This window comes from Setaria viridis, chromosome 2 (genome assembly GCF_005286985.2).
Source record: "Setaria viridis chromosome 2, Setaria_viridis_v4.0, whole genome shotgun sequence".
NCBI classification, from domain to species: Eukaryota; Viridiplantae; Streptophyta; class Magnoliopsida; order Poales; family Poaceae; genus Setaria; species Setaria viridis.
Window position 1 is genome coordinate 38,390,748 of NC_048264.2, and position 25,196 is coordinate 38,415,943.

At 45.1% G+C, this 25,196-nt stretch overlaps 1 protein-coding gene across 1 annotated transcript; it reads left to right on the forward strand.

The window, feature by feature from the left end:
* Positions 1-307: 307 nt before the first annotated feature.
* Positions 308-5,171, forward strand: LOC117843058 (protein PHOX1). Its single transcript, XM_034723620.2, has 3 exons — positions 308-2,840; positions 3,361-3,576; positions 4,916-5,171. The coding sequence occupies exons 1-2, from the start codon at positions 908-910 to the stop codon at positions 3,507-3,509; spliced, it is 2,082 nt and encodes a 693-aa protein (XP_034579511.1). The 5' UTR covers positions 308-907; the 3' UTR covers positions 3,510-3,576; positions 4,916-5,171.
* The last annotated feature ends 20,025 nt before the right edge of the window (positions 5,172-25,196 follow it).

A 25,196-nucleotide genomic window follows, 5' to 3' on the forward strand; every position in this document is an offset into this window, starting at 1 on the left:
GGGAAACCCTAACCTAATCCGCGGGGGCGGCGGCGGCGGCGGCTTAGCGCGCGCTTAACTTTTAACCTTCATCACCAAATCAGGTGATGACGCGGGAAGACCCCGTTCGGGCGATGTCACCATCGGCGGTCCGGCGCCAACCACCGCCACCGTTGTTGCTTCCCCACCACACGCACCCGCAACCGCGAACACCCAGCGCATCGGCCGGCTGGCGGCGCCCGCGTCCTCGCTGTCACCACACGCGCCCGCCGACGCCGACCGACCAGGTCCCGTATACCCGCAGCCGTTCGCCCAAACCAACCACACACGCTAATCAAAAAAGATTAGCGGCAGTGCAGCACGGCCCGACCGTTCTTTTTCCCTTGCTTTAGCGTGAGCACCTGCTCCTCCGCGCGACCACGCCACTGAGAGGAAGAGGATTAGACCAGAAGCTTAAGCCCGGCGACGGGATAGTGCCTTCTTGTGGCTTTGCTTAAGCGCGTACTCGCAGTTTGTTCGTTTATTCCGTTCCACGCATCCCAACAATCCGTCAATTCCCCACCGCGACATAGGGAGAGATTCCCTTGCCCCGACCGCGTCTTCGTTGGCTTCCGGTTTGTCCTTCGCCAGCTTTGACTTGGGTAGTTGGGTTTCCTCTTCTTCGGTTCTTCCCCACCTCCACCCTTGTTGGGATTTCGTTGGCTCTTCTTGGGTTTTGAGGCGAGCGGCGGCGGCGGCGGCCTCGAGTTCTTGCTTTGAGTTGGTCCGTTTGGGAGGGTTTGCCGGGGGAGGGGTGGGATTTCTGTCGAATTCCGCCTTGGTTCCGTCGAATTTGGGAGTTTTCCTGAGGAATCGAGGCGGCGTGCGGTGATTGCAAGGGGGGAAAGGGAAAGGAGGAAGCTTTTTGGTTGTAGTTTTATTGCCGGAGATGGGCAAGCCGTCGCTGAAGAAGAAGAAGAGGGCCTCCAGCGGCGGCGGCGGCAAGTCCGGCGAGCACGGGGGCAAGCCGGCGCTGGAGCGCTCCGGCTCCAAGGTCCTCGACGGCGACGAGACGATCTTCACGGACATGGCGCAGGAGCACAAGGAGGAGGGCAACAAGCTCTTCCAGCGCCGGGACTACGACCGCGCGCTGCTCAACTACGACAAGGCCATCAAGCTGCTCCCCCGGGCGCACCCCGACATCGCCTACCTCCACAGCAACATCGCCGCCTGCTACATGCAGATGAGCCCGCCCGACTACTACCGCGCCATCAACGAGTGCAACATCGCGCTCGAGGCCTCGCCCAAGTACGCCAAGGCGCTGCTCAAGCGGGCGCGCTGCTTCGAGGCGCTGGGCAGGCTCGACCTCGCCTGCAGGGACGTCAACAAGGTGCTCGCCCTGGAGCCCAACAACCTCACCGCGCTGGATGTGGCCGACAGGGTCAAGAAGGCCATGGAGGAGAAGGGGATTGTCTTGGACGAGAAGGAGGTCATGCCCACGCCGGAGGAGGTGGTGGCCGCTGCGCCCAAGCAGAAGCCCCGCAAGAAGAGGGGAGGACGGAAGTTCGCCGCCAAGGCTGCGGCGGCGGCTGTGGAGGAGGCCGAGGAGCAGAAAATGGCAGAATCTGTCAAGGAGGAAGAGGTTGAGGAGCTGCCGAGGCAGGTGAAACTTGTGTTTGGGGAGGACATAAGGTGGGCTCAGGTGCCGGCGAGCTGCAGCATGGCACAGCTGCGCGAGGCCGTCCGGAGCAAGTTTCCCGGGCTGAAGGCTGTTCTTGTCAAGTACAAGGACAAGGAGGGTGATCTTGTGACAATCACCAACCAGGATGAGCTGAAATGGGCTCAGGAGTTGGCTGAGCCTGGGAGCTCACTTCGGCTGTATGTCACTGAGGCCAACCCGGAGCATGAACCTTATGTTGATGATGCAAATAGTGGGCCATTGGAGAAAAATGTGAACAGCGCGTCGGATAATGGAAGTATCAGAAGCAATAGGCAGGATGAGGATAGGAGCACGGTGACTTGTATTGATGATTGGATTGTGCAATTCGCTCGGCTTTTCAAGAACCATGTCGGGGTTAGCTCTGATGAGTATCTGGATCTCCATGAAGTTAGTATGAAGCTCTACACTGAGGCAATTGAGGACACTATTACTACTGAGGAAGCTCAAGAGGTGTTTCAACTTGCAGAGCGAAACTTCCAGGAGATGGCAGCTCTTGCATTTTTCCACTGGGGTAATGTTCATATGTCCCGGGCCAGGAAGAGGTTGTTATTGTCAGGAGATTCTCCAAGAGAATTGGTGCTTGAGCAAGTGAAGGAAGCATATGAGTGGGCAAGGGAAGAGTACAATAAGGCTGGAAAGACATATGAAGAAGCCGTGAAGGCCAAGCCGGACTTTTTCGAGGGTTTCCTTGCACTCGCGCATCAGCAGTTTGAGCAAGCAAAACTGTCATGGTACTATGCAATTGGTAGTAACATGGATCTGGAAACATGCTCAACTGAAATCTTGGAGCTCTTCAATAAAGCTGAGGATAACATTGAGAAGGGTATAGAAATGTGGGAGGAAACGGAAGAACAGCGTCTGAAGAATCGATCTAAACCTAGCCAGGAGAATGTTGTGCTAGAAAAGATGGGCCTGGAGGAGTATATCAAGGATGTATCCACTGATGACGCGGCTGAACAGGCTTCCAATTTGAGGTCTCAGATAAACATTTTATGGGGTATGCTCCTTTATGAGCGTTCAGTTGTGGAATTTAAATTAAGTCTTCCAATGTGGGAAGATTGCCTGATGGCAGCTATTGAAAAGTTTAAACTTGGGGGAGCTACAGCTACAGATATTGCTGTGCTGGTGAAAAACCACTGCGCCAATGAAACCGCCCAAGATGGTAAGGGAAATTTTCTTTTTTGGTTTATTTTCGCCATAAGAATTACACTTTTTTAAGAATTATGCAGGGATTCTGTAAAGTGTTCATTAAATTGTTCTGATTGCTATTTGCTCTGTGAAGCCATTATATTAGTCACACTGAGTTTGTTAAATTGATAATAGGAACTTGACTTTTGGGACTGCACCTATTATAATTGTTTAAAAGATTATTATCTAGCACATGCATTATGTTTTAGATCGCTTTGAACTTCTTTTCTGTACCTTTAGATGATTTTTTTAAAACATTTTTTAAAAGATTATCATCTAGTGAATCATTAACTGTTAGTGGTTGAGCGTGAGCCCAAAATTTGCATTTGTGACTCTACAACTGTGAGGCTGTTATCATCAAGTGCTGAAATTTTCATTGTATGCTATGCTGAATGCTTTCAAACCCTACCCTTATTATTCGAAGTCATTCTTAAACAATGAACAATAAAAAAAAGTGGAGAACTTGTTCTAAGATTGTGAGATTTGCTTTGTAGGTTTGGGGTTCAAGATTGATGAAATTGTTCAAGCCTGGAATGAAATGTATGACATTAAGAGGTGGCTGCGTGGTGTTCCATCCTTCCGCCTTGAGCCATTATTTAGGAGGAGAGTTCCACATTTGCATACTGCGCTGGAACATATATAGTAGAACAATATGCTCTACGGCATATTGAATTTCAAGGCTTTTTTATCAGTGCCAATTTTCTCTTTTGGTGAGTACAATAACTGTATGTTTATCTGCTAATAGATTGGATTTAAATTTCATATGCACTCATGATATTCATTGTTCTTTTCCTTTACCTGCATCCATGCACTTACTGGCGTTAAATGTTTTAGACTACGGATCCTTTCTGTGCAATGTGGTTTGGCGGACAAGTTGATGTACTTTTCTTTGAAGATAGTTGTAGTAGTGATCTGAGTGTGGTAGCACAAGTACTTACTGATTAAATCCACATGTTTTGATATATGAACTTCATTGCTTTCTGACACTGCATGATTGGTGTCCTGGGGTTTGAGCATCCCCTTTAGCCAAAATATAGTTAACCCAACATGCTGTAATGTTTTGAAAAGGTTATCAGAAAAATCATGTGTGTGGTACACACAAAGTCAAATTAAACCTGCAAAATTCAATCCTAAATTCACCTTTGATGTTGAGATTAAAAAACTCAAGTTTTACTGTCAGCAAATGGTGAACAGTGCCAGATTGATTCTTGTTTATTTTGTTTCTTGACACAATGACATCTAGGACGAATTTGAACCTGAATTGTAGCAGCATTTTTTTGTGTGTGCTAAATACAATATTTTTGACAATTTTTTAAACGGTGCAGCATGATAAATTTACTAATGGGATGCCCACACCCTAGGATATGAAAAATTGTTGGTGTCCCCTGGGGTTTGGGTGCCCCCTTTACCTAAAATATAGTTAGCCAACATGCTGCGATACTACATCGTCAACCCATAAACTGCTCAGATGGATAGGGTTGCTGTTTTGTAGAATAATTTGGTGGGGCGACTATACCAGTAGTATAGTTTTTAATGATCTGTTTGAGGGACTTCAACCTAGGCAGTAGGCAGTAGTAATTTTACCACTGGTGTAAGCTCTGGCGATAAAATTCTTTTTAAGGTGGCCTTCAAAGAAAATAAAATTCAAGCACTGTTTATTTGAAGCAGCTCAGATTGCCTTGAAAGGTTGTGGTTTTATAGAGCTTTACGCCAGTTTGATGTTCCTTCGTCTAGAACTTTGTACTGTTTTAGTACCAGACTACAAGTCATTGTTTGTGCCATGACATGAGCCCATGATCTTTGCAATTCAAGACATATGATATATATGTCCTTATGAAATGTTTTAAATTTGCATTTCCATCAAATCATGATGATATTTCAATATTGCTTTCATTTACTTCTCTGCATCCAAAGTAGCCAGCTTTCATGACTGCATTTAAATTTATGTTCATTAAAGTTACTGTATTTAATCGTTTGACCAAACCTGTGCAACTTTTATCCTCCTATGTGTTGCTCTTACTAAATTTTCTTCTTGATGTCACTCTGCAGGTCAATTGCTGCATTGGATACATTACATGGATTTGTTTGGTTTCATTTTTTTTTTTATACTTGAAAGAGTCTGCTTCCTGGTTGTGAAGCTATTCATACAAGCCTATTATTTTCACAAGGCTGGTAGCCCTTTGCGTCTTGCATACTCTAGTTCTTTGTATTGGTCAGGTTTGCTTTGTAGTGCGCAGGAAGCTGTGCCTTTGTTATGAATTATTGGTAATGCATATCTATGACATGGTAGTCCATTGTTGGAGTATGGGATTGGTGCCATCCTCCTTCTGTTTCCTTGTATTTTGTCTGTTTTGCAATTGTCAAACTCAGTTAGGCTTGTACTGTGGTTACATTTAGGATGTGCCGTCATTGAAGTATGAAAGAAAGAAAAGCATAAAAAAGAAGCATTGTAAGTGTGCCATAGCATGTTCCCCTGAGCCTGCTTTTGCTTCGAACTTTTGAATTGTTCCATCAGATATGTGCGCGCGCGCACTTCTCTGTCCCCTTGCTCTGCTCGGCATGACTACATACAAGCCGGTAAAGAGCTGTCTCTATCGGCCAGGTGGACCCGCTTTGTCAGTTACAGGACTTTGCGAAAAGCGAGTATTGACAGATTTGTGAAATTGGTACAAGAAGTCCGTGGTTTTTGCGACTGTTATAATAAGAATGTAGTGGGTTTGTGAAAATTTATTTGTATATATTTGGGTTGGTGCTCATTCCTCATTGTTGCTTTTGGTTCACACGGCATAGCAAGGAGGGTGTTGTATAAGTATGGTGAGATATGTCATGGTGCCTCCCCTCTAACTCAAAGATACTTACGAACTGGTGATCTTGATAACTACATTTGCTTTCATGAGGGGAGACAACGGCACATGTACACCGCTCAGATAAGACTCATCACATGATCTCCAGGCCAAGAAGCAGATTGTTAGGAGTGGGAGTTGGAGATGGAGTCATAGCTTTGGGTTGGGACTAGGAGGTATCAGCAAATTGCAGCGGTCACGGAAGTATGCTACACAGAGAGTATGGAGGTCATGTTCTTCGAGCTTGTGAGGGCCAAGCAGCTCCACCCGCATGACAAAGTCTTTGACCAGTCAATAAGGATCTCCAGCCGCGATGCAGCACGCTGGCCGCGAGGGGTCCAACGACGTCGAACAAGCCTGCGTTCTCAGCTCGCCTCCGTTCGGCTGTCAACTCGAAGGGAGCATTTTGATTTCTTTATTTAGTTTTGGTAACGCTGGTTGTTCGATCATTCGTTTTAAAGTTCAACTTTTTCGATCAACCATACAAAACCTTGTTCTGGCATTCCAACTAAATACTGTTCCGCCAAACCCAATTTCCATAGAACTTAAAGCACATGTTTTGATAAAATCGGCTGCGAGGTCATTTCCAGGAGAACTGGGTTTTTCTCCTCTAGATCAAGCATCCAATTTCAGGATGCATTCATCTCTCAAATTCATCTGTGATGTTGAGATTAAAAAAAAACACAAGTTTTCCTCGCAGGGTATTCACTGAAGGGTCAACACTAAATCATCAATCCATTAACTATGTTGAATGTTTTTTTTTTGGGAAAATGCTTTGAATTTCTATTTTTGTCAATTATGATGATATTTCAATATTGCTTTGAGTTACTTCTTCTCTGCGTCCAAAATAGCCAGGGTGTCCTGACTGCAAATTTTGTTCATAAAGTTATTTGCATTTAATAGTTTGACCAAACTTGTTTAGCTTTTATTCCTTTTCACAAGGCTGATTGCTCTATGTGATCCGCATACACTAGTTTTTGTATTGGTATGATTTGATTTGAAACGTGCAGGAAGCTGTGCTTTGTTATTGAACTAGGTTCTGCGTATGTTTGTGACATGGTTATTGAAGTTTTGCGAGAAGGGAGTCACACTCACAATTATTAGTAGATTTGTAAAATGCGCACTACTGATAGTTGTGTCACTATTGGAACAAGAATGTAGTGGGGTTTATGAAATTTTCTCAGGTATATATATACAGCTGACGGGTACAATATAATGGGTTGTTGCTAGTCCTCTGTTACTTTGATTCACATGGCGTAGCAAGGAGGACGGTATTGCACAAGATTAAGATATGTTACGGTGCTTGTGTTGTACCTTGGCCAGAGGTGGCTAATGAGCTAGCTTAGCTTGTAAGCCTAACAAGCTGAAAAGAGAGTTTGCTCTGTTCGTTTAAAATCCTCGAGCCGACTTGTTTCGCTCGCAAGCCAGGCATAGTTCAACATGGCCATTAAGAGCAGAGATGATAGCAATATGACATAATTTAAGTAGTTCTATATTATGTAAAATGACAATTCACAATGACACTATGTAAATCATCAAAATGAGTCAATAAATTCGAAAAATATATATTCTTGAGAATTAGAACATATTTTATCAGTATACTTTGATTGACTTGTGGGTTGAGTGACTAAATTTATTTTGACCAAATTGTAATAATACCACAATGCTAGTAAACAAAGAGTTTGAAATTGTTACATTTCGATCCCCGATGGGCCAATTTCAAACAATGCTAGTATATCCCTAACACATGATGTCATGTCCTTTATCATCTCACAAAACTGAACTTAAGACTAAACTTGCACTTTTTGGAGAAACAAAAAAAAGATGAATCTCAATATGGTATTGATTGGACCAATTGAAATATTTTGGAATAAATTGAGCCAAATTTTTGTTTAGAGAGTCAAACAACAATGTGAACTGTTCGGGTAGTGAAATGGACGTTTTTCCCATGATGGGGTATTTTCTAGCATGAGGGGAGACCAAGCAAAACCAATGGCCACATATATAGGAGAGGCAAAATACCGATAACACACATCGGCACCGCTCATATAAGGGCAAGGTACAATGGTAATTAATGGGCCATCTATAGACCTGTTTTGCTGAGTTGGATGAGAGAGAAGAGAGAGAGAGCAAGGTCGTCGTCTCGCGAGAGGACGACCCGCGGCTGGTGCTCCGACACTCGCCGACGGCTTCCGTCCCCGTTGTACGAGCCACAATTATTCTGCTTAGATTCAGCGAGAAAACCTCAAAATCGATCTCCGACAGGGCATCTTACCTCCCAAGCTAGCCTGCCGGCCTCTTCGTGCCTCGCCGGTCGCCGCACTTCACCTCGCCAGCCTCATCGCGCATATCCGTGCCTTGCGTCCTAGGCCTGCCGCACCGCACCTCGCCGCGGCTGCTCGCCTCGATACGTGGCTCTGGCCATGCTGGACCGTGCTGCACACATGCGTACGCCTTGCTTCACCGGCTGCACATCCCCTTGCTTTGCCGGCGGGGCGCAGCGCGGCATCTGATGGAAGACAGGAAGAGAGAGACGGTAGAGAGAGGGGAGAGATTTTGCGGTCAAAAGAAGCTCACGCGAAACAGAGGAGAGGTAGAATAAGGGGTACTATGGTCTTTTCATCATGTTTTTTTACTTCACCACTATTGGCCCGTTTGGCTCCCACGTGCTAAAGTTTAGCATTTGTCATATCGTATGTTTGATACTAATTAAGAGTATTAAATATAGATTAATTACAAAACTAATTGCACAGATGGAGTCTGTCGGTGTTTTAGACCGGCAACCCGCCTAGTGGGTACCCTAGGTGGTCTTTTATGCGGTAAGGATCGTCGAGAATCAAGGAATCAATGGTGACGCAAGGAACACGATTTAGACAGGTTCGGGCTGCTAGATCGCGTAATACCCTACGTCCTGTGTGTTGGTTTGTATTTGGTGAACTGGAGTTGTTCTTGTGTGACCTGGGCTTGGGTGTTGAGGTATGACCTGCCGAGCTAGGTACCCCTGCCCTCCTTTGTATACTCAGGGGGCAGAGTACTAGTCGAATTACAAGGAGGAGTCCTAGTAGGAGTACACGGGACTAGTCCTAGTCGGATTACAGGGGAATCCTAGTAGGAGTCTGACTTCTTCCTTCCTTGCGGGTATTGGGGATGTATCCCCGACAAGCCCCCGAGCGCTTCATAGTCGAATGCAGCAGTCTTCAAGTAGTCTTGAGATATTCGCCGAGTAGTCTTGGTGCTCTTCGAGTACTTTGTCAGGCTGAATCTTTCAATGCTTCTCAAAGCTGCCATGAGGCTATGGTGTGCTCAAAGTCTTGAAAAACATGATATTGTAGTCTTCATGTATGGAGGGCGGCGAAAGTCGCACTCCATATGGAGTAGCCCCCGAGCCTTAGGTTGAAACGTAGAATCAGGCTGAGGGTCAAAATCTTGAATCTTCCTCTTTCAACTTGAAAAAATCGATTGTTGGGTGTAGCTTATCAGCCCCCGAGCCTTGGATTGATTGAATAATCAACCCAAGGGTCTTGAATCTTCACTTAGGTCATCATTCGAGTAGTCTTGCTGCGTCCAGCCCCCGAGCTTGTGCGCCAGGTAAGTCGTTGGAGCCACGTCGAGTGATTTTGCAGCATCCAGCCCCCAAGCCTAGGAGCTAGCTGAGCCACTGGAGATATTCCGAGTACTGATTGGTGATTAGCCCCGAGTTCGGGAACTAGCCTGTGCCGTTGGAGGCATGCTTAGTGGGCGTTGCGACGAGCGTCGTCGCCAAAGCTTGACCTGAAAGAAAAGATGCGTACATTATGTAGCATATTTGTAGGATTTTGAAACTGCTGAAATTTATTCAGTGATCAATATGAAGTTGTGTCATGCTCTTATTTCGGTCATACTCTTCCCGAGTAGTTAGCCTATTACGATTAGGCTCTCAGTCTCCGGGTAGCCGTTGCCACTGCGTGTGTGAGATCGTTGTCTCGTATACGCGTATGGACTTAGGCGTGACAGATGCGCCTGAGGCTTTCACGAGTTAAGGCGTGTTCTGCTCGAGAAGAGTAGTGACCTTAAGAGAAGACAAAAGTGAGAGTAGTCGCTGCTGCGACAAGAAAGAGACTGCACGATTGCAAGTCAAGCTCTTGTTTCAGTCATACTCTTCCCGAGTAGTTAGCCTGTTACGCTTAGACTCTCAGTCTCTGGGTAGCCCTTGCTGCTGTGTGTGTGAGATCGTTGTCTTGTATACGCGTATGGGCTTAGGCGTGACAGATGCGCCTGAGGCTGTCACGAGTTAAGGTGTGTTCTGCTCGAGAAGAGTAGTGACCTTAAGAGAAGACAAAAGTGAATAGTCGCTATTGCGATAAAAAGAGAGCGCGGTAGCGTGAAAGAGTTTGCTGCCCTCCGGCGAATAGAGCGCGCGTTGCGCGCAAGAGTTTTTGGCGAGTAGAGCGCGTGCTACGCGCAAACGGAAAATAAGCCAGAAAATAATTTAGAAAAGTGACGAAGCCGGTGACTTAGAAAATAATTTAGAAAATAATTTCCGGCGAGTAGAGCCGTGACGGTCGTTGATGAAGCCGTAACGGTTGTTGACGAAGTCGACTAGTCGGAGGCGATTCTGACTAGTTGTCGACGACGCGAAGTTTGCCCCAACTAATTTTTTAGTCGAGACGAAGAGTTGGGGTAGTCCGCCCTCGACTATCCTTGTAGTCGAGACGAGTAGTAGTCATCAGGGGGCGTCGCGATGTGGTCGGAGTAGTCGGCGGCGAGCCGCCCGTAGTAGTCGGCAGGCGCCGCGACGTACTCGGAGAAATCGTTGGCGAGCGTCATGATGTAGTAGTCATCAGCGTGTTGCCGAGCGAAGTAGTCGAGGGGAGTAGTCGAAGTTGTTGCTGAGCCGCCCGTAGTCGCCGGCGAGCTCGCAACGTAGTTAAAGTTGTCGACGAGCTGCTCGTAGTTGACGGAGTGGTCGGCAAGCTGATTGTGGTTGTCTTGACGCGGGCGAGGAGTAGTTCATTCCGTCTCGCCCGACCCAAAGTCCCGGGGTCAGACATGCCCGACCTTTGAGGACGGAACTCCGCCTCGCCCGACCCTGAGTCCTGGGGTCCGCCTCGTTCGACCCCGAGGGGGGAAACTCTGCCTCGCCCGACCCCGAGTCCTGGGGTCGGGTGCGCCCGACCCCTGAGCAGAGGGTCGGAGTAGTCCGAGGCAAAGTCGAATCTGACGCGTAGTCGAACTCGAACTCATCGATTTTGAAATCTTGGTTTTTTCCGATCAGATCTTCTGGTTTCTTCTCCTGGTCGTTGACGATCTGGTGCCGGAACGAATCCGGGCCGTCGGCGATGCAAAGCCAGGATCCGAAAACGAAGGTGGTGCCGGCTTCGATGAAGAAAACGGGCTTGATGATGATCTTTGCCATTGAGTTCGCGCTGAGAAAACTCGACGAGTTCCCCTACCTGGCGCGCCAGCTGTCGGTGTTTTAGATCGGCAACCCGCCTAGGGGGTACCCTAGGTGGTCTTTTATGCGGTAAGGATCGTCGAGAATCAAGGAATCAATGGTGACGCAAGGAACACGATTTAGACAGGTTCGGGCTGCTAGATCGCGTAATACCCTACGTCCTGTGTGTTGGTTTGTATTTGGTGAACTGGAGTTGTTCTTGTGTGACCTGGGCTTGGGTGTTGAGGTATGACCTGCCGAGCTAGGTACCCCTGCCCTCCTTTGTATACTCCAGGGGGCAGAGTACTAGTCGGATTACAAGGAGGAATCCTAGTAGGAGTACACGGGACTAGTCCTAGTCGGATTACAGGGGAATCCTAGTAGGAGTCTGACTTCTTCCTTCCTTGCGGGTATTGGGGATGTATCCCCGACAGAGTCTAATTCACGAGACGAATCTATTAAGCCTAATTAGTACATAATTTGACAATGTGGTGCTACAGTAACCATTTGCTAATGATAGATTAATTAGCCTTAATAGATTCATCTCCCAAATTAGCCTAGGGGTTCTGCAATTAGTTTTATAATTAGCTCACGTTTAGTCCTCATGATTAGCATCCGAACATCCAATGTGACACGGCTAAAGTTTAGCACTTGGTATCCAAGCACCCCCTTATTTGATTTGGGTAAACTAGTATTTTATCAATTAATAGGTAAAAAATTACATATTATCTATTCTAGAAGACAAGTAACAAAATGATACATAAATATCGAATATACAGTTGATCACCATGATTCATCTACCTATACATCAATTTAATAGCACATAGATAACTTAATACCACTGTATAAGTTGTCTGTTTTGCCATCTGCATGTGATATTCAAAGTACTTGCAGGCAACAACCGTCTACACTGTTGAACATACCTTAAGACTCATCACGTGGTCAGCAAACCAAGAAGCACACTGACCTTGGAAGTCCAGAGTTAGAGCTTAGGTTGTCTGGTTGGAGGTTGGAACTAGGAGGCGTGTTGCATCCAGCTCACAGGCACAGCTTTCTTTATTGCGAATCTTCGGTTGAAGCACCATTTGGTTTGATGGGTGTATCTTGGGTTGTTGCGGTGCGTGACATAACTACTGTCGCTCGTGTGTAACTGCAACACATGTGCTTCTTCTATTGCACTGAAGAATCGCATGCATGGGAAGGCCGGATATATAGAGAGGTCGCAGTGGCTGGATATATATGCATCATGGTCGTCTAAGATGCTACGATCAGGTTAAACAAACAAAGCAAGGATCGGATTCACTATAAAGAAGCAAACCCTTGAATAATGGCCAGTTGGAGCTTGGCCGCATGGGTGAGTAGACTTAGAAGTGTGTTAGATCGTGATACTAATACAGTAGAAACCCTGCACGTTGAGACCCTCGATCCATGATAAGAGTTAGGATTGGGAGGAAAAAAGGGAATAGCTCGCCGAGGATGTGCGCAGCTTGAGGTGTCTCGACTGATGTTGATGCTACTTGCTGCTCGTGAAGTGGAAACGGTTGGGACTAAAAAGCCCCGCTTGACTCCTCTCCTGGGCAGCGACTTGCTAGAAAAAAGCAAGACAAAAGCGGAGGAGGCACAAAGCATGCGCTCTACTCTGATTGGAGGTAACCGGAATAGCTTACGGTGATGCTCAGTTTAATTTGGCATGTCAGGTTTTGGCAGGGGATTGATTAGGATCTAATCCAATCCATTGTGATTTCCATTCAATCAAGGGCACCAAAAGCTAACGATCAGCCCACTTGTGATTGGTCGAGGTTTGAGCGAACTTCATGGCAAATAGAGGCCTCTACCTAGTTGATCTGTACCTTGTCATGAACGCCTGTAGGGGTTGTTTGATACGTAGCCTGTGCACGAGGAATTGAGCAATCGAAAATAAAATTTATCAACTATTCTACTTTACATGGGACGGTGGCTTAGCCATTCCTGAAGCAAGACAAAGGAAAACAAAAGAAATAAAAGAAAAATAATAATAAGAAGGGAGCATCGATCCCAACGATTCAAATATTTTGGGATTTGGGATCAGAATTAAAAGGCAAAATCAAATGGAAGCGCACTCCTTATTTCAATGAAGCTAACAACGAAAAGCTTTTGCAGAGCATCCATAAGTGCCTGGCAAGTCTAAATCCTTATTTCAGCCGCCCACAAATGAATGCAACAATAATATATACCACAAACCAGCAGATCTCGATAGACGATTTGAATTTCCTGCCACTTTTCGCGTAGTGGCCTATGCCCTATGGTCACCAAGCTTGGGATTGACGTTCTTTCTGGGGATATTGACGGTTGGGGTTGGGAGGTATCAGCAAATGGTAGCGATGCTCAAAGAAGCCAAACCGGTTTATGGGCACCATCCAAATATGTGGCTGTTGAAGAAAGGGAGGACTCAGTTCTCCCTCATGCTGCGGTGAGACAAGGAGCTCTGACCAGCAGGCAGTAGCGAGGTTGTGCGTGTGCCTCTGCCTGTCCTTGATGGCGCATTGGCAGTGAAGGGCCCTAAGGATCACGCCTAATCCTCAGCCTCTCTTTGGAAATAAACACCGGGCAGAATTTTTTTACCAAATCCTTTTAGAATATCACAAAGTTTAAGTCACATATTCCACAACTACCTCTCCTAAATTCGATTTTTCACAATGGAGAACCGGTCTTTAGTACTCTTCTTGATCAAGCATCCAATGGAACACACTATTTTTACCAATGCGTTCATCTCTCAAATTCATTTTCGATGCTGAGATTCAAAAACACAAGTTTTTCTCGCATGATAATTATTTCAATGTTGCTTTGAGTTACTTCTTCTCTGAGCCCAAAATAGCCAGGGTATGTTGACTGCAAATTTTGCTCATAAAGTTATTTGTATTTATTAGTTTGACATAACTTAATTAGCTTTTACTAGTCCACCAACCCGTGCTCCCGCATAGGCTAATGTTTTTAGAAGTTATTGTATTTAAAAATTATTTAGAAATTAAACTCCTAGCTAATAATCAAAATTGTTTAGAAATTATTTAGCTAATGATCTAAATGGTGGGATTCATCATGTGTATTTACTTTAACTTAGTATTTTTATATTAACAATGACATAAATAGGTAATTTAGAATCATATATTAATTTACTTTTGGACGTATGATGCACATGTTTACTTTATTAGGTTATTTTTAATAACAACGTACGTGGTTAACATAGATAAAATTTTAGAATGACATTTTAAGTTATGTTTTATAATGATTTATAATGATAAGTATTAGTAAATTGGATGAAGATTATGGGGTTACTTTAGATTATTTTTTATAATAGCTGAGCTCGGTAATTTAGATATAGGTTTAGAGCTCATTTTTTAATATTTTCACAATGATAGTGGTGGGTAATTTTTTAGAAAATATAATAGGTCAATGGTTATGATTATTAGAGTTTACAGGATTGGTGTTTGATGTTTTTAATTTTTATGAGAATTTGTATTTTTTTTTAGCTTGTCTCATGGGAACTAATGGGGAGCCTCCAATGGAAAAAAAAATGAGACTACATTGCTACAAAACTATTACCATGAACTACCTCTCGTTTGTTAAATATTTGAACACAATACTTATATAGATATATACTTAATATCTTCATCCAATTGTGATAGATTTTAGTTAGTAATTACTCTATAATATTTTCATCCACATTTATAATCTTTAACTTTTCACTTTGCATCGTAGGTATGCGCTTGAATTTGTTTAATGAACCCTAAGTTTGAGATACAATTTTAACATAGAAATCTATATTCACATCACTTTAGATCTTTATAAATGGTGACACACATCATGCGTATAGACCTTAATTATTATATTGTATACCAATAGTGCAAGATATAGATGATTTAGAATCATATATTGATGTATATTTTTAATTAAGGTTATTTGATTCAAACGTAGGGTTACCTTATGTTATTTTTAATAATAGCATGCGTGGGTAATATAGATGCAAATTTAAGGGGTTACTTTAAGTTTTTAAAGTAATAGTGGTGGGCAATTCAGTTCCAAATTAGGGGATTATTTTAAATATTATTTATAATGGTATAAGTGGGTAATTTTGATGAAGATTAGGGGTTGCTTTAGTTTATTTTATATAATGGCATAGGTGGGTAATTTATATATAGATTTAGGAGGTTACTTTAGGCTATTTTCATAATGGCATAGGTGGGTAATTTTTTAGAAAATATAATAGATCCAATGGCTATGATGATTTGAATCTATCGATCGATGGTTGGATGTTTTGCTTTTTTGTGAGAATTTCTAGGATTTTTCTCTTTTTCTAGAGTGTCCACCTAGGAATCCTAGATGGCTTCACCTGGAGGCTTCAAAAGGAGCCTCCAATTATTAATAGTAAGATTCTTTATCACAAGATCAGTAGCCCTCTGCGATCTTCATACACTAGTTCTTGTATTGGTCTGATTTGATTTGTATTAGCAGGAAGCTGTGCTTTGTTATTGAACTAGGTTCTGGCGTATGTTTGTGACATGGTTGTAGTCCATTGTTTCAGGGATGGGATTGGTGGACCTTTTGCTTCCTGGTATTTTATCTGTCCTGCAATGTGCCAACTCAGTTAATTAGGCTTGTACTGCAGTTACATTAGAATTCATTATCATTTAGTTTGAAAGAAACAAAAAGTAAAAAACATTGCAAGTGTTCTGTTGAGCTGCTTTTGCTTGAAACTTTTGGATCGTCCCATCAGCAGGGATCTCATGAACAGAGTATCCAAGAGGATACATGTACGTACAGCCACTATGGTCCGGACGAGATTTACTTCAATGGGTGTGGTTAGTTTGGTTGTTGCTGGTGTTACTGCAACACTGAGTTTGAGTTCACAACTTCACATGACAGCAGGGAGGACGGTATTGCATAAATATTTGCTAGATGAAGGGGAGGCAGCCAAGGCCACTTAGCATGCGTTTGGATTTGGGAAGATGTGGGTTGGGTTGGAGCCGACCTACTTTTGTGGGTTGGAACCTACCCATCCCGTGTTTGGATGGGTGGGTTGGAGCCGACCCAGTCTTTTGTTTGGTTGGAGAAATTGAGAGGGTCGGATGGATGTCCTTTTAACACCGTTAGTTGTGGGATCCACCTGTCAGTCATGGGGCCCACCTGTCAGCCTCTTATTTTCCCCCTCCCTTCCATCTTCTTCCTCCTCTCCTCCCGCAACCCATCCTCCTCCAGTCCCCGGCCACCGGCGCCCCCCCTGCCCTGCTCCCTGCGCCGCCGCCCCTGCCTCCCTAGACCCTCACGAGCCACCGCCCCTGCCTCCCCAGACCCCGCGCCATCGCCCCATGCCTGAGCCCCCTCTCCGCGCCGGCCCGAGCGGCCCCACCGCTAGCCAGAACCCGCCCCCGCCGCCGGCCTCAGCTCCCTCCCCGCGCCGGCCTGAGGGGCCGCGGCCATGGGGCGCCGCGGAGGAGCTGCGCCGGCGGCTGCGGGAGGGCACCGGGCGGGCGAAAGGTGGGTCGGTGGTGGGCAAGCGGCGGCGGGGTCGAGCGGACAGCAGCGGCATCGGGCAAGCGGCGGGCGAGCGTGAGAAACGGACGACCACGCCGTCCAACTGGGTCGAGACGGTCCCTTCGTTTTGGAAGAACCGGATGAACACAGGTATTGAGGGAATATTCCCCATATGGGATGACCTCAACCCACTTCTTCTCCAACCAAATATGGGTCGAAGTGGGTCGGCTCCAATCCAACCCACTTCGACCCACTAACCAAACACACGGTTATATGGGAACTGGGGCGAACACTCATTCACACACGCACAGCACAAATGCGATGCATCCCGAAGCTTGGGATTGACTGTTGGGGTTAGCAGGTATCAGAAAAAGGTAGCGACGGCACAAGTTCCCTCAACTTTTTGTGGGCGCGATCCAAATATGCAGGCGGCTGGGCGATCGTGCTTGTGCCCGTCCTCTCGATAGATAGCACTTGCAGCAAAGGGTTCAACGCTGAAGGCAGACGTCCTCAGGCTCTCTTTGGAAATAAACCCTGGGCATGAATGGTCGTTGGTGTTGTCCTTGTATATTGTGGCGTCTCATAGTGCACTCTTTGATCGGATAACATGATAGTTGGAGTGGGCTATCCTCACGGAAACGTTGCTCCATTAATCACTGCGATGCACGATGACAGAGCTCGGGTCGGTGGATCGGAGTCTGCATCTGCACCGAAGCCTACAATGTTGTCCAGGTGTTTAAATGTGATGGTTCTCGGCTAACTGGCTGGCTCTGAAGGAGTATATGTATGTGCACTGCTCTGTCCCTTTCCATTGCTCTTCTCAGCACGCATGACCGCACGCAGCCCGTTTACGAGCTGTCTCTAGCTGCCAGGTGGGCCCGCATTGTCAGTTTTGGAGTTGAGGTTTTGCAAGAACGGAGTCACAAGTATGTTAGTACCTTTGTAAAATGGGTACAAGTGATAGTTGTGTGATAATTGGAACAAGAATGTAATTGGTTTATGATTTTTTTCATGTGTATATACAGTTAATGGGTGTGCAGTACAATGAATTGTTGCTCGTTGTTACTTTGATTCACATGGCACATCAAGGAGCACGGTGTTGCATAAATTTAAGATATGTTACAATGCTTGTGGAGTACCTTGGCTAAGGGTGTTTAATGAGCTAGCTTGGCTTTTTAAGCTTTTACAAGCTGAAAAGAGAGTTTGGCGATGTTCATTTGAAAACTCAATCAAGCTTAGCTGTTTCAGTCGCAAGCCAAGCATAGTTCAACATTATTATCTAGAGCTGACATGATAGCAATATATCATAATTTAAGAAGGTTAATAATATGTAAAATAATAACTGTTGACAGCAGTTAGCGCGTCAATTCGTGAACTGCAAGCACACAGATAAGTTGTATCTTTTCCCTTAGAGTATTTCCCCAAGGTTTATCAATCCGTGGGACAGGTGGATTGCTGGCTCTCACTATATACCAATCTTGCTAATGAAACTGGGACAGGTGGATTGCTGGCTCTCACTATATACCAATCTTGCTAATGAAACTGAGCGTACGTATTACGTAGAGAGACAAACTAAACTAATAATAGAGATTGAGACAATATAGTAAAGGTTAACACAAGATAGGAGATAGAGATAGATATAAGTGTTACCTCCCTAGGATCTAGGTTCACAACAATATGCATCTACTACACAGATGGTGCTACCCTCACTAGCTATCATAGCGGTTACGTGCTCGCTCGGCCTTTTCCCCACTGCATACTATCACTACGCAGGAATACTCAACGCCTCGCTCACACACACTATATCGAAGCATCCGCAGAGTTAAGCTAATCACCACGATTACCAGAAACTCTACTAAGAACATATGTTATACAGAACAAAGAGCTCACATATGTAAATGAAGCATTGCAATGACATAGACCATGATGCATTAATAGGCATAAAGAACATGTAGCAGTTCCATATCAAGGATCATAACAACCCTAGGAATGAACAGAGGCTTTACCCATAATCCTACACATGTTGAGGAATAAACGGGGTATGGAGCACCTGGAGAACACCCTGACCGAAGACAAAGACGAGGGGAGGCACGAGGGACTTAGGCCGATCGGCCTGAGCCACCCTAGGCCGATCGGCCAAGAGGTTTCCTCCTTCCTCTGGAGGTCCCCTTCGACGACGAAGCTCCTGATCAGATCTAAATCCCTATTTCTTCTCTTGTGGTAGCAGCAGCTAGGTCTAAACTCATCAGGATCCTCCTCCTTGTTGGATATCTTAGGTATTTATAGTTGGCGGCGTCAATTGGGGTGCCTTCAAGGTCAAGTATCTGGAAAATAACCCTAGGATCGTCGAGGGCTTCCTCCTTGTGAAAGGGCGCAGCGATCGGGTCCAGAAACAGGCTAGGCCGATCGGTCTGGACCCCTCTTGGCCGATCGGCCTTGCCTGTTTTGGGCTCCAATACCCGAGTGCTTCATAGGAAAGTTGTAGATCTCGTCGAGCTATGCAATTTTCTATGTAAATTCTCCCCAATCGGAGTTTGGATGAGGAAGATATGGCCCGTGCAAGTTTCAGCTCCTCCTACGGGCCTGCTGTTCAATTTTCGTGGTTGGTCCTTCCAATACCAAAGTCCGGGCCTAATTCCAACTTGTAGAAAAACCCTTCAATTATGTCGTATTTCCTGTAATTTTGCAATATGCTCCTAAATAAAACACATATGCAATAATGGGGTTATTTCATGTGCCAAGTGGCGGGTTAGTATAAGAATATGTATGAAAACACTCCTTAAATGGTACTAGAAGTGTGTCAATAATGAGCGTCAACAATAACCCACGGTAGCACTACGTACATCATCAACAAACGTCAATACATTAGAAAAACATATATGTTTTGAGACTTAGAAAATATTTTATCAATATACTGGGATTGACATATAGTCTAAGGCCTAAGTTTATTTTGACCAAACTGTAATGATACCGCAGTACTAGTAAACAAAGAGTGAATGCCTGAATCAAACCATCCACAAGATGCTTATTAGAGCTAGCTTAATTATTAAGAAAACAAGCTGAAATGGGGACTCGGCTCAATTTGTTTATTTGAAAGACCGAGCTGACCAGAACTAAGACGAACCTACGAACAAGCCAAGCCAGCTCACAAGAGCATGAAGCTTTTTTTCTAGCTCTAACCTTGGGTACCTCCTTTCTATTATCTTGAAAAATTTGGGGAAAAGGTCTATTTTACTACCTGAACAATCTACTTTGTCCGCTTAGCCTTGTGAACAAAAGTTTGGCTCGATTTACTCATCCATCTACCCCCTAACAAGATTTACCTTTATTATTTATCCACATACCAATTGAGTTTTATGTTGAACCTTTTTTTGACAGGACATCAGACGATCTTATGTTAGACAGATACATTATTGAAATAGTTTGGGGAGGAACATGGCCAAAATTTTGGCCAGGAAGTCAAAAGGACAACATGAGTATTTGGGATGGTTATATGGACCTTTTCCTACTATTTGCTAGCATGAGGGGAGACCAAGAAGGCCACTAGCCAAATATACATAAAAGAGGAAGAATAATGCTAGTACACATCCGCACCGCTCGGATAAGAGTAGCTCATCACGTGGTCATCAAACCAAGAAGCACACTCTTAGGAGTGGAGCCGTGGAGGTATAGAGTTGGAGCTTGGGGTTGGCCGTTGGGACTTGGGACAAGGAGGTATCAGCAAATTGTTGCGGTGATGGAAGTATGCCACGCCTTTCATGGGCGTCATCTGAATATGTCTATCCCGAGGGGATGGCGCTCCTCATCTTCAAACATCTGAGGGACAAGGAGGTCCACCCGCCAACTTTGTTGCGCGCCATGACTTTGTGATGCAAGGCGCGCACGCTGGCTGCAAGGGTCCAACAGTGAAGGTGGGACACCTGTCTCTTGTGCCTCTTCGCCCATCTTCGGCTGTAAACTTGAAAGGATAATGTTGTTTTCATTGCTTTGGGGGCAACACTGGTTGCTTGTATCATGCGTTTGATAAGAACTGTTTGGCGTAAAACTCAGGTTTCGGTTCAAGTACTTGAGCCAACTCAAAACCTTGTTTGCATGAGATCAGAACAGCTCTACTCGAGAAATCAAAACTGTCATGGAGAACACACACAGCTACAGCAGTTGTCCATCCCTAAGTCTAGACAAAGTTCAATGAAATTTTCATATAAAGCTTAGCTTGATGGCCGGCATGTCTTCGGTTGTTGAATTGCATTAGTGACAGTATTTGTTGCTCGAGTTACTGCATTGGATGTACTTCAGTCATTGCGACATGGCAACAGAGAGCTAGGGGAGAACAGCATATATATGCAGGTCAAAATTTCGACGTGTTATGGCATAGTTGGCATGCACAGGAGGCCATGCATATCTAGAGTGATAGCACTGCACTGGCACATCATCACACATGCTATCCTCTCGATCGGCCGTACGCTTACATGAGTAGAGATCGGGCTGAAGAAACATGTAGTGACTCGCTAGCTTTGTTGAGTTGTTTAGCTTTGTGCGGGTGAGATTGGGAGGCATCTGGAAATTTAGCAGCGCTATATTGATCAAGCGACCATGCTCCATGTTACTCCACTGGTCGTCAGGCGCGTTCCAAAGAAGTTGAATTGGTGAGGCAAGAGCTCCCGCTTGTCGAGCTATTGAGCGACAACGGAGGAGCAGCGGCGGCATCATGACTTCGAGGGAGCGCGGCCGCGGTCGCCATGAAACTGATTCGCTCAACCATTGAAGGAGGCATATGACTTCCAGCTCGCAGTTTCTTGGTTGCTGATCTTCCATTGAAGCTAGATTTTATGGGTAGGGGCGCATCCAATGTAGAAGCACTGCTGTCACAAGACAGCAGTCGTATTTTGTCCGGCCAAGTACCCTCCAATATTGTACAGTGAGTGACAGCACTACTGGGCAGCATTAACAGCAGCAGATTACGGAAGCAGCCTTAATTGACCCAATATTTGCATCATAAGTGACTTGCTTTGGGACTCCAGAGTCCATACAAATCTGCTAGCACAAGTAGTAGCCAGGTACAGGTCGGTAAGCCAAACTGTTGCAGCCTACTCTTTGCCTGGACATACGGGTGACCCCCCGCCGTGACAGTTTATCTCCCTCCCGCACCGTTTCCTTGTGACGAGTTCGACTATGCCTTGCGAACCGACGAACGCTGCAACAACAACAACCAATCGAGGATCCTGCTGCCCTATCTCTAAACCCCTAATTTCCCTTCCGTTTTGTAAGCTTGATTTCGATCTCGCCTTGCTTGGTGCAGAACACTCCATTAAGTTGCTTACTCTCCAAAGATCTTGTAGGTCTGGGGCTTCATTTCTGGATATTTTGTCCGTTTGAGAGGTTTTCGTCTGTTTCTCTGGCTGCTAGGACTTCTAATCTTCTTGCAAAATGTCAAGTTCAACCAAGAAAATTAGTAGTGCTGCTATATACTTGTGTGCAATTTTTTTCAACAGAAGCCGGCAGGTTTACTATCGGTCTATATATTTGTAGAGGATGAAATAGAAAAAACAACAATTACAACACACAACAACCAAACGTATCCAATCACATGACGAAAGCGAGACCACGATGAACACCGCCGAAACAGAAACCACTAGCCACAAAACTAGCACCAAGAGCTGCCCACCACCACAGTAACAACATCAACCATTGGGGGTTACCAACAATGTTACTTTATATACATACGTGTGTGCATGTAAGTAACATTGTTTAGTGTTTTACAATTTGATTTTTTTTACAAGATATGAAAATAATGGAATAGTTATTGTAAAGAAAATTTGCTGGTGATGGAAGGACTTCACGTAGAGATCAAAGTGCATCAAATTAACATCAATGTTATGGCTCGAGCTTCTTTGATATTGCCATAAAAAATTAAATATAGATGAACTTCCTATTTTTTTAGAATATATAGATGAACGAACTTAAGCATAGCTCAGCTGGTAAGATTTGTTGTGTTGGAGCACTCGGGTTCGAGTTTTCAACTCGGCACAAGTGCTCGCATTTTATTGGATTTATTTAAGGATTTAACTTCGTCAGTCTCAAGGATATGCCAGCTCAGTTTTTCGGATACGCTTACAGGGGTAGGGTTGCCTACGTGTATTCATAGGGTTGAGTGTGCGTGCGTAGGTACTGTGTTTCGTAAAAAAAAAGAATGAACTTCCTTATGGCCGGGCTGGAAGATTGAGAATAGCCTTAGGCTTTGAACAATAGTTATCTTTATCTTTCTTAATGCTAACTAAGATGTCTAGATTAATATGGGAGTTCATCCAACTTTGTCACTTCAATTTATCAATAAAACTCTTAGCATTAAATTACTCTACCTTTCAATGTGTGATGTTTAGGACAAAGCTAATTAGCTCACTTTTGAACTGACTAGTTTGTCATAGACGCCATATATTTATGGACGGAGGTAGTATATTACTCCCTCCATTCCAAATCGTAGGTCGTTTTGGATTTTTTAGGTGCATATATATTATTATGCATCTAGATACAATGTATGTCTATATGCATAATAATATCTATGAACCTAGAAAGTCAAAACGATCTGCAATTTGGAACGAAGGGAGTATAACATAGAGGCACGATTAGTTTATCACAATTTGTAATTTTTTATACTAGAAGTAATGATCATAGATTTTAAGGCGACACAGTGACATCATTGACCTAAAATCCTGGATCCGGCCTTTGTTGATGGGTGTACGTATCTTAGGTTGTTGTGTAGTGCGTGACATAACCTCTGCTCGTGCCACTGCAACATTGATGTTGAGTGTATTTGGGACAGACGGGGAGGATAGGCAGTATAATTGCATAGAAAATTCGCATGCACGGGGAGGCCATATATATAGAGAGAGGGTCGCGGTGGCTGTCCATACATCATCATCAAAGATAGGATTCAGCTAGACAAATTAAAGAAGCAAGCCCTTGGAATGCCCAATTGGAGCTTGGGTGCGTGGACGCAGCGGAGTTGATCCTGATATATATGGTAGAAACCCTGCACGTTGAGATCGTAATGCGAGTAAGGATTGGGAGGCGAAGGGAAGAGCTTGCCGAGGCCGTGTTCAGGCGCCGGTGTCGAGATTAAAGTCGATGCCGCTGGTAATCTTTCTTGCAGACGCGGTTAGGGCTAAGGCCCCGCTGGTCTCTGCTTTTCTTTTGGGTGGTGTCGTGCATGGAAAGATCGGGCCGGAGCCAGCGTGCCACGAAAGCGCTCACCAATTCACTACGTGCAGGGAAGACAACAGCGTAGGGGACACGAAGCACGTAGCCACGCACACTACGCTCGTTGGAAGTCTTGCAATCGGAAGGTAACGGGATTACGGGTATACTCCGTAGCTTTGTGGCGCCTAGTGGTTGTTGTTTCTGTTTTCTTTATTATTTAAATAAATAAAGAAAGAAATAATACTACTACAAGAGACTTGCCATTTCATTCATTCATCGGCATGCATGTCAGGTACTGGCAGCTAAGTCAGGAATTGTTTCTGCGTTTCATTGTGCGTGCCGATTACTTCAAACTAGTTGGGTGAAGTAATTATGATTGCTGGTTGCAAATGTAGAGTAACTTCAATCACCCAGTGCCAACTGCCAAAGTAGGAGGACAATAATGTTGATTGTTCCTTGCAGTGCATCTCCATATGGGAAATGCTACAACTCTTACATCCAGACGCGTCGGACGCTCCACCAAAAGTATCTGGCGTGGATCCCACAAATACTTTCTTTACTCCCACATTATCCTCTCTCCCACGAGCCACGATCCATCCTTATCCTTCCAGGAGACACCAACGCCCGCACCTGTTGCCGCCGGGGCCCCCAAGCTTGACCCGCCGGCCATGGAGGCTGCCACGCCAGTTGCTCACCCCGTCCCCGTCGGCCATGAAGGCTGCCACACTTGGAGCTCACCACGCTGGCCATGGCGGGCGCCGCACTCGGACCTCGCTCTCGTCTCATCGGCCATGGAGGCCCCCGTGCCTGGAGCTCGTCATTCGCATCATCTCGGGCATGGCCCCAACCTCCTCTGCATCGCCATCTTGGAGCTCGCCGTCCGCCGCCTCTCGGCATGGCGCATGGCATGGCGGGGCTGTTAGTGAGCAAGGCTGGCAGCCATGGGCGCGTGCGGCGGGAAGCGATCTCCATGGCCGATAAGATGTTTCTGCATGTTGCAAGCGTATGTTTCACGTGTTTCGGATGTTTCAGAAGAATGTTGCAAGTATTTCATGTTGATGTTGCAAAGTAGATCTAAATATTATGATGTTGCATATGCTTCGCACACGTGTTGCAAGTGTTTAACCTATCATATGATGATTTTTTTTGTTTGGAAATGTTGCATGAAACATGTGCTTGATGTTACGGTGGGAAATTTTTTATTCAGAAATGATGTTTACATTGAACGATTTTTCGCATATTTTTTAATGTTGCAACCTCATACTTTTGATGTTGCAGATGTTATTTTTGAATGTTGTAACAGAGCGTCCGATGGAAAAGTTCCCATTGGACGTCCAGGCACTAGCAACGTCGATTCATCATTGCGTCC

Excerpts from the sequence above, each read along its gene's own strand:
- LOC117843058 (XM_034723620.2), top strand. The coding sequence starts at position 908 with ATGGGCAAGCCGTCGCTGAAGAAGAAGAAGAGGGCCTCCAGCGGCGGC. Across the intron at positions 2,841-3,360 it reads CAATGAAACCGCCCAAGATG|GTTTGGGGTTCAAGATTGAT; the intron begins GTAAGGGAAATT and ends TTTGCTTTGTAG.